Source organism: Eptatretus burgeri, chromosome 6, assembly GCF_056783735.1.
Source record: "Eptatretus burgeri isolate ZD-2024b chromosome 6, Ebu_testis_v1, whole genome shotgun sequence".
NCBI lineage: Eukaryota > Metazoa > Chordata > Myxini > Myxiniformes > Myxinidae > Eptatretus > Eptatretus burgeri.
This window is the reverse complement of record NC_140966.1, coordinates 25,121,996-25,132,661: the sequence shown is the minus strand read 5'-3', so window position 1 is coordinate 25,132,661 and position 10,666 is coordinate 25,121,996. Positions and strand designations below refer to the sequence as shown.

General features: G+C 36.0%; 1 protein-coding gene across 2 annotated transcripts in view; it reads left to right on the top strand.

Moving 5' to 3' along the window:
- Positions 1-10,666, top strand: part of DRD4 (dopamine receptor D4) — a 125,995-nt gene that overhangs the window by 39,897 nt on the left and 75,432 nt on the right. The window contains exons 2-3 of one of the 2 annotated variants that reach the window (XM_085884326.1): positions 771-883; positions 1,702-3,382. In XM_085884326.1, the coding sequence (XP_085740452.1) occupies positions 1,708-3,369 (1,662 nt within the window). In that variant the 5' untranslated portion in view covers positions 771-883; positions 1,702-1,707 and the 3' untranslated portion in view covers positions 3,370-3,382. Of the gene's footprint in view, positions 1-770; positions 884-1,701; positions 3,383-10,666 lie in introns of those variants that run through there. The other variant, XM_085884327.1, reaches the window with a different exon arrangement.

Below are 10,666 nucleotides of genomic sequence, written 5' to 3'. Positions count from 1 at the left end.
ATATATATATATATATATATATATATATATATATATATATATATATATATATATATATATATATATATATATATATACATACATATATATATATATATATATATATATATGTATGTATATATATATATATATATATATATATATATATATATACACACACACATATAATCGACATTTTATCAATACGTCTTTCTGAGCATTCATTCAATTCGGAAAATTTTAATTCCCAAATATCACTGCAAGAACAAAACAAGTACTATTTCTTTGAGGTTCATTGAGAAAGTAATAGTTACGGCTAGATTTTCCAGAACAGACATTATTACAGCAAATCAGTAAAGACAACACTTAACAATAGTTTTATAATTTCATTTGGGCAATCAAACCTTTATGAACCAATCATTGGAGTGTTTTGGCTTCCTTTGGAGCATGATGTAAAAACGACAATCGTTACTTTGTTGATATCGATGTTAATGATTCCACAGTAAGTTTAGGAAAAGACTTAGCTTTGTGCTACTCTCCTGGCTTTATGTCAAAATCCTTCTATGGGAAGAATGATACCTTTTGAACTACTTGTCTATACATTAAGAGCATACGTGAAGACCATATTTGGATTTCAGCTCTGCTGCAGCCCATGTTTAAAGCTCTATGAATAGTGAGCTATCAACAGGAAATTTATTTCGATCAATTTTTTTTATTGTGCCATTACAGTTTCAAGATTAAGTGATGCAGTCTTTGTGGAACTAAATTTGACTGTACCCCTTGTTGTGCAGTTTCTTGGAGGGGTTTGGATGCTTGGAACTGAAGTCTGCGATGCACTTATGGCCATGGATGTCATGCTTTGTACAGCTTCAATCTTAAACCTTTGTGCCATCGGCATTGACCGGTATGTATCTCTTTTAGAGTTGAAGACTGGTACGTATCTCTTCGATTCTACACTCGACAGCATTAGTGAAATGTAAATAAATTTGGGATTGTCAAAATTATTTGCACGAGGTTCACCTGCTCTTTGTATATGCCCTCAGCATAACTTCCACACATACCATAATAACTGTTATAGGAAATAACAACGGAGTTTAAATGTATGGATAACACTATTCCATGATGTCAACAAACACACCTTCAGAAATCTAAGATGTATTGCAATAAGCAATAGAGTATTTGCTTTTGCAGTTGGAGAGGGCAGTGTTGATCAGTTTGAGTTTCCTTGCCTGCCTGCACACATCTTGGAATAAGGATGATGTGGATTGAAGTTGGATGAATCAGACAAGCAACACAGGATAATCATTGTCCATCCACACTTCTGTCAGGAAATAGATTTTGAAGTAGAAGAGTGTAGTTTGCACAAGGAAAGGAAAACAAAATAAAAGGGAAAGGCTCTCTGAGCAATCATGCAGTTCATTAGAGCTTTACAGTTACGTCTGACCATCTGACACTGATTCTATTCTTATCAAGAGCATTTACTAACACTGAACAACAAATTTCAAAATTTTTTTTTTACTGGAGATGTGTAAAGTGATTAAGACTAATTTGGGTACGCTGATTTCAAAAATCATAACCGTTTTGCTGTATCACGTCAGGATTTTCAGGAACAGAAATATTCCCATTGCCTAGAAGTCAGGATTTCAATGAAATTTACATATGTCTTTAACATGTCTATTTCGTACAATTGTTGTTAACTTGTGTTATATTTCTTTCTTTCAGATAAAGATGAGTAGGCGTTCCTGTACCAATCATCCTGACAACTTCTGTTATGTCTGTGGTCGGTATACCAAAAAAGATCAACAGCGAAGTATATCTACAGCAGTGAAAATGAAGGCCGCCTACTTTCACTACTTCGGGTGTAAGGTGGGGGACCAAGAACAGAGCTGGGCACCACACATCTGCTGCACAAGCTGTCACACAACCTTGACTCAGTGGTTGGTGGGCAAGCGCGCGAGCATGCCATTTGCGGTGCCCATGATATGGCGTGAGCCGCAGAATCATCATGATGATTGTTATTTCTGCTGCACAAGCATTGCCGGCTTCAACAAGAAGAATAAAGGTCACATCAAGTACGCTGACTGCGTCTCTGCTCGTAAACCTGTGCCTCATGATGACGAGAACCCCGTTCCAACACCTCCAGCTGATCAGAACATAGCTGTAAGCAGTGGTGAAGAGGATGGTGATGATGAACCTTTTGAACCCGACACTCAAGAATCACACCTTCTGAACCAGGGAGACTTAAATGATCTTGTAAGAGATCTCTCGCTGTCAAAGGCGAAGGCAGAGCTGCTTGGATCAAGGCTGCAGCAGTGGAATCTACTTGAACCTAACACCAAGATATCCTTGTTCAGAGCACGTCACAGAGACATGGCTGAGTTCTTTGAGATGGAAGACACGATGACATTCTGCAGTGACATCAACGGTCTGTTGAAAGAACTTGGGTGTGATCACGATCCTGCAGACTGGCGCCTCTTCATCGACTCGGGGAAGAACAGCTTGAAGGCTGTTTTGCTCCACAATGGCAACGAGAAACCATCAGTCCCACTGGCTCACGCGTTCGGCATGACAGAGACCTATGAGACTATGCGGCAGCTGCTTGATTCCATCAAGTACAATGACTTCAACTGGCACATCTGCGGAGACTTGAAAGTGGTGGCGCTGTTGTTAGGGCTGCAGTCAGGCTACACGAAATACATGTGCTTCCTTTGTCTCTGGGATAGCAGAGACGACAAGAATCACTGGACGAAGAAAGATTGGGAAGAGCGAAAAGAGCATGTACCTGGTCGACACAACGTGAAGCATGTCGCCCTTGTCGACCCAGCCAAGGTTTTCCTTCCACCACTCCACATAAAGCTCGGCTTGATGAAAAGTTTTGTACGGGCAATGGATCTGAATGGGCGTGGGTTTTTATACCTCAAGGAAAAGTTTGGCAACACCTTGTCGGAGGCCAAGATCAAGGCTGGTGTCTTTGTTGGACCGCAAATCCAACAGATTATGAAGGACGAAACTTTTCCGACAACTCTAAACCCCAAAGAGCTGGCAGCGTGGAGGAGCTTCAAAGCTGTGACGGACAACTTCTTGGGGAACGAGCGCGCGGACAACTATGAAGAAATAGTGCAGCAGCTGCTGGAGTCCTTCAGGAAACTTGGCTCCAGGATGTCCCTGAAAATCCATTTCCTACACCAGCACCTGAACTTCTTCCCTGACAACTTGGGAGCAGTCTCGGACGAGCACGGCGAGCGATTCCACCAAGAGATTTCACTCATGGAGACGCGTTACCAAGGGCAGCACAACCCGAACATGATGGGCGATTTCTGCTGGTTCCTGCATCGTGAAACTGACACAGAGCAGCACAAACGCAAAGCCAAATGCCTAAAGCATTTTTAATTACATTATAGTGGAGTTTTTCTGTAATTTCTATAATTTTGAATTCATGATGAAATAAATGAATAAATGAATTTTTGTAAATTTCATTGAAATCCTGACTTCTAGGCAATGGGAATATTTCTGTTCCTGAAAATCCTGATGTGATACAGCAAAACGGTTATGATTTTTGAAATCAGCGTACCCAAATTAGTCTAAATCACTTTACACATCTCCAGTAAAAAAAATTTGTTGTTCAGTGTAATCACCTTGATTCCTATCTGGTGCAACGAAATACCACTTGATATTTGTTGCCATAGTTTGGTATTCAGGGCCCCATGCTCAAATGATTGTCTGTTTTCCTCTGTTAGCGGAAGAGCAGATGGACCTTGATGGTGTCCTTTCCCTTTCGGCTGTGCACATGAGAGATGTGCACTGTGCTTGCCACTACTATGCACGATGCAGACAAACACAACCAATAGCTTTTGCTTTACCACCCAATGCATAATCAACCACCGTTAATACACATGCATGAATCTTCATTCTTCTCCGATATCCACACACTCACTTTTGTTACTGTCTGCGATGCTCACTGTAATATTCCTGTCTGATAACTCTCCATTACTTTTAACTAACAGACATCATATCTTGTAGTAAATAAGACCCTACCCTTGTGTGTTGGTTGATGAATCTGAATACACAAAACGGAGCAAGTATGTTTAAAGCCAAGTAACACATTAACTTTTACAAAAAAGAATTATTACTCAGAACGTAACTTGAAAATATATGAAAGATTTATTTTTAGTGAAAAAGCAAAGAAATTGAAAATAATCTGTAATGTTGCAAGAAATTATATATATATAGATAGATATATATATATATATATATATATATATATATATATATATATATATATATATATATATATATATATATATATATATATCAAAATAACTCTTCCATGATGCTGTGACTGAAACAAATTAAAAAAACCCCCACAAAAAGCCAAAGTTGATGGCTCCATCAATGAAAAAGATTATGTTTGTGATCATCATTTCATGTACAGCCTGTGACTGCTGGTTTGCATCATTGTTGGGAGTGTGGCTGTGCTGTTGATGCAGTGGCCCCAACTGGTTGTGGTCGGAATTTGGAGTTTGGACATGGTGCCGGTGAATGGTCGCCTACTCTTTGTGAAGGACAGCATGGTATCTTTAACGTCCACTGATGACTAATGGTGAGGAGGGTGTACGGATATGGACACCCAGCAGGATTAAAAAGAAAACTCTGCTCTGTGTTTCCCTCCCTTATAAATAACCCTCTTGTTAAATGTTCCAGTTCGTTGCCTGTCATTTCTACCATTGACCCAGTACGGTGCGGGCTTGAGAACTAGCAAAGCCGTTTGTGCCGTAAGTTGTCATTGGGACTGGCGCGGCTCTGGTAACTCCTGCTCGGTTACGCCGGACCCGAGTCGGTACATGCGACTCGATTCGGACAGAGTCGGTCGAGGGTGTGCCTTCCCCGGTAGTGAGACGGCGTGAGTACTTAGGTAAATGGGAATAGACAAGTGGACCCGACCTCACGCCGTCAAAATATTGGCGACCACGGTCCTTTAATTGACCCGTCGACTCCGGAGTTATCTGGGTTGACGACCTTTCCATTCTGGTGTTCAGTGGGAGACAGCCCGACTGCTCCGTCTGGCGGTCGTCCTCGTCACTGACCCCCGGACCACAACAATACGCCCTTCTTTGTAAAATTTTATTTTAATTGGAAATGTGAATTCTATATGACCTGGAGATAAAATCAACACTTCTGTATCTTTGGAATACACCCGTTTTATTCAAGGATATATATTGTGAGAAATCACTTAATCTCACCAAGTCATTCGCGTCAGTTGGGCTTGGATAATTTATTAATTTATAAGCATTTTTCATATTAATATTTTTTGTTATACTATATTTCTGTCGTTCAGCCTGTGCCTTTGTGTAATAATTTGATAAATCAATATGCAGGTCTTGGGATACACCAAAGATAGAACCATCTTTAACAACATAAGTCATTTATATTAGATTAAAAATAATGTCATTTAAAAATGTATATTTGTTGAGTTTATATAACACATATAGACATAATTGACCACAACATTTGGAATTCAATTCTTGGACTTGAAATGTTTGATAAACACCATTCTGTAAAAATTTTATTTCTTCAGCAGGTGGTGGAAAACCAAAACTATCAAAATAATATTTGTCTTGACTATTAAAAATACAAACCCAATGAGAACCGTTCCCATTATTATCTTCTAAGTTCATAATAATATTCTTTGTATGTTTAGACACGTTTGTTAATTCATCTCTCTTACAAATAACCACATTATGAATTTTCAATTTCTTACAATATTTGATAAGTTCTAAATTTAATGTTGTATTCTTTCCAAATTCTGTAAACCACTCATCAATGCTCATTTATTTATTAGAAAGATATAATCAATTGACCCTTTTAGTTAATTTTACACCTGCTTGTGTGATAGAAGAAAGCATATCTCCAACTAACAATCTCGCTTTATCAGGCAGACCTTCAAGTTTTTCAGCAAAATCTACAATTACACCACTTCCAGTAATTTGTTTCTCCAACTCTTTGTTATGTCTTTCCAATTCTTTTTGAGCCTGGAGTTGAGCCTTCCTTTCGGTGGCAGTTTTCACCGCTGCTGAAATACCACCAGCCAATGCTCCAACCACACTTAAACCAGCAAATAAAGGAATTAGAAATGGGAGAAATCCTCCACTCGGCTCTCTTATTGAATATTTCTTCAACATTGGTTTTGTCATTTTAATTTTAAGTGAGCCAGTATCATTCAAGATTTTCACCTGTTTTATTGTGAGCAAAACAGCAATTCTTACTACTCCTTTTCTCTGAATTGTATTAGCGTTAATCGTACAAGGCTTTTGATTTTGAACACAAGATGATAGTTTATGAAGATTAATTTGATTAACATATACCCCAGTTGGCACTTTACTACTCATTTATTTATCAACAAAAATGATGTGGGACTAATCATAACACCATTATCTGTATTAATCTGCAATTCTGTTTCTTCCAAAAGCAAACAATATGTATTAACTTCTTCACTCTCTCCTCTTTCAATGTATAGGGAAGTATCCACTCAATTAGACTTTATAGTTTCCTTTTGAGCACTCAGGTCAATCATATAGATTGCATATAGACTTTTAAATGCTGTCATATCCAAAATGGGTTCTTTATTTCCATTGCTTTCACATACCTTTTGGTAAGACTTGTATGCTTCAGCATCATCATTTTTTTCCCAATTAATTTCCAATCGATCTCGTGGATAAAATGTTCCATCTGGAGAAACGCGACGTTGTCTCACCTTAGCATTATCACTCAATGCATTATTCTTATCAGTAGCAGTATCACCATCTGTTTTTTTTTTAAATGAGCCACAGATATCGTGGCTTTCCTTCCAGAACACCCAAATTCCACGTGTAAGTGGTTTTGGTTCAGTTTAATGTGTAGGCATCTTCTTTTGAGGTATGACATATTGAGTGGTTTCTTTGAGTTAAGTCTTCTATTCAACATCTCTTCTGTTTTAAGATTAGGAATATATTCACTACCATACCAACTAATTTCATCAATAACAAATTTATTCTGATCAGCAAAAGCATTAGCCACACCAAAAAGCAATCTATTTTCATTATCATTCCTTTGAAGTTGAAATCTAATTTTAAGACCATACAGAACTTTATAATGATCACAAAATCCAAATATACCTTTCAGAGGAACTGCCACAGTAAAACTATTGTCTGCTTTTGTATCATCATTATACATTCCTTTCCTTTGACTATATCCAGGGTCTGTGTTTGTTCCTGTTGACATATCAGGAATAAAACCTTTGACAGCCCTCTTTCCCGTTTTATCACTAAATGAATATAATGTAAATTTCATCATTTCAGATGTCGCAGAGACATAATCAACCGCTTCAAGTTCTTGTGTTCCAATGTACAAACGAACACTATCAAACATTTTCCAGAAGAAATCATTTACGAGTGTAGCGTATATGTTAGTCACAGCCTTAGTGAATGTAAATTTACAAACAAGAAACTTTCAGCAAGATTCAAATAAGTTTGTTGATTATTGATTTCAAAACTTTTTGTTCCATTTGCATTACACTCTGTTCGAGTTATTGTATTTACTTTGAAGTAGTCTTCTTTTTTAGTCGAGTTTGAGATGACAATGGTATCATCCAAATCATAGATACTATCAATTGCTTCCATACTTGTATTTATTTAGGAAAAAAGATGTTAACACTTTTGAAACCCTGACCCAAATATTTGAATTATTTTCTGTCGTTCTTGGGGAGACAACTGAGTTTTGCCTTTCTTAATTTCTTTTATTGCTTGTAATTTACGAGATTCCTTTTGGGCATCTTTTATACTCTATAGCACCTGCTACATTTCCCACAGCAGAAGCAGTTGAACCAATTGGGTCTTTATGTTAAAGAATAGTTGAACCTATACCCATTAGAGTATCAATTATCCCATCTCCTTTATTTCTAAATTGATGTCCGACACCCCTTTGTCTCTTAGGTTTATAGTATCCTCTACCAAGATACATACCTTCACCCTTGTAGTATGGGGAAAGGAACATCCTATCACCTGAAATGATTTTATATTTTCCCAACTCGTGTTTCCTCACAATAACCATCGTATTTATTTATTGGAAAACTTCACGTAGGTGAATTCTGATGGCTATAATTTCTCCATGAAAATAAATCATGTGATTATCTTGGTTGGTTATCATAAAATTTACTCTGTATATGGTTTTTCCTGACACAGGAAGATAAACCAGATTTTTGGGTTCCATATTGAATTTATAACCAATTGGGGTTGAGTATACACTGAAGGAAAATATTGTATTTTTGTCTTATTTCATCATTATAAGCGCCATCAATCAAATTACAGTGAATTAATCCCGAATTTATGCCTGAGATTATTTTAATGACATTATCACTGCAAAACGTCCCATTAGCTTCAATCTTTTTTGAGGAGAAACCCAATAACTCTCTAAATGAATGATCAATTGTGAAATCAACCTTGTAGTTATTTTTAAGTTTAATCACTGATTTTGAAGTATGTTTTTGAATATCTATAACAATATTTTTGGTTCATCACCCTGCTCTTTCATAAGATGAGCAATTTCAGAAGATATTTGAGAAATCTCATATGCTCCGGGTGAAACTGTTATCGTTTTGTATCCACTTCCTGGATTAAAACTAAACTTGTCATTTTTCTCGGTGATATTAAATAAGGTGTTATAAATTTCCATGGACAATCAAGACGCCTCGTATTCTTTTGTTGTGTCAAGTTGTAGTGGGTATGGGAATGAAGATGTGTGGACGCTTGTGAAATTAAAACTAAGGGTTGTGCTTCTCATTTATAAGTTTTAAAACTATCTTTGTATTGACATTTATTAATTATTTTCATGTTCATCAACTGGTCTAAAATGGCCGATGCTTCATTAAAACAATTGTTATTTCCAGCCTTCTTACTACCTAACAGCAATAACAGTCCATTAACTAATTGTGATGGGTCATTTGGAAGAAAACTAACACCTGAACCAAGGCTACTTGAAGCCTGAATAATGTGTTTCTCTTTGTCCTTCATCATACTTTTACCAGATAGACAAACCCTATAATTAAGAGAGTCCAGCAGATCACTATATACTCTATCATCATTATTTTTCATATCCAATGGTTGATCAAAATACTTTGATTCATCCCTCATAGTTGAACCTTGTCTTCCATCTTTTGTGAGAAGAAACATTAATCTCGGCGTTAATTTAACAGGGGGTTGAGCAGAACTCAAGAACCTTAATTCGTCATTAAATATCAATACCTTTTTTTGAACAAGATGAAATATTGCTGTTGTTCTGGTGGAATGAGTCCTGCTATGGTTTTTGAATCCACTGAATATTCATTGTTTTGAAGAGCATTCACAATATAACCAGAGGGTTGATTAATCTCTTCCAGTTGTTGAAATAATTCTTTATCATCATATTCTAATTCTCCAATATGCCCTAATTCTTCCTCCGTCATTTGACTGAAATCTTTTAACATTTGAAGTTTTTTCGGAGTATATTCTATTGAGGGAACTGTGGAAGCATCTATAAATTTTTTCTTGGGAAGTTTTTAAAACTGGTTTAAATTTTTTTTCTTGTTTTCTTTCAAATGTTTCTTCACCCATTAGTTTCTGTCTGCGTTTCTTCTGTATGTCTTCCTGAGGTTTTATAACTTTTGAAACCAACTCTTGATGCTCCTTAAATCTTCTTGCTCTTTCTTTCACATCCATTTATTTATTGGAAAATGTCATTCACTGAAGTCTAAAGGTCAACAGGGAAATTTTCCTTTTCTTCATCATCCAAGTAGATGTGTTCAAATAAATCCTTTTGTTTAAATATTTCATCAAATTATTTATTAACATTAATACAAGTTGTAATTTCTTCTTCACTAATACTCGTATCTCTGCTTTTCATATGTTTGCGTTGAGTTTTTTCATCAACATCAAAACCGAATGATAAAATCTTAACCCCATTACCACTCAGATGTTTAATAATTTGTCTCATTGCTTCTGGATTAGTTTCTAATATCCCAAGACCACCAGATTTTAGTTTCTTTAACTCACTCTTACAATGTGCATATTTTGTTTCTTTAACTCACTCTTTCTAGTTTCTTTATATCTAGTTTCTCATATCTAGTATTTCTCATATCTAGTTTCTTTAACTCACTCTTACAATGTGCATATTTTGTTGTACCAAGAGAAACCCCCTCAAATATTTGACCTTCATTCCTCAATCGCATATGTTCCTCAACTGAAATATTGTAATAATCTTTACCTTCAACTTCTCCAGGTCTTATTGCTCTCATTGTTGATGATACAATGCGTATCACGGGGTGTTTTTAAGCAAATTTAAAATATTCTCATTTGTACAATACAAGAACCTTGATTTATGAAAGTTTTTTCCAGAAGCAGATTTACCCACAAGATTTATAATAATAGTTGTCATTTATATATGTAATTGTTTATAAAATAAAAAATATATCCCTTAATATCTCATCTTGTTTCACAAAATATATTTATATTTTTCAGTCGTGTGCTTCATATAATCCCCAAATTCCTTTTTACTACATAATGAAGAACAATTGTCTCTCCAAAAATTGTTTATATCTATTGAATTTAACTTGAATAAAATAAAATTATGAGCATTGTTTCTAAAGGAGCGATCAGGAGTTGAAAGTATGATTGACTAA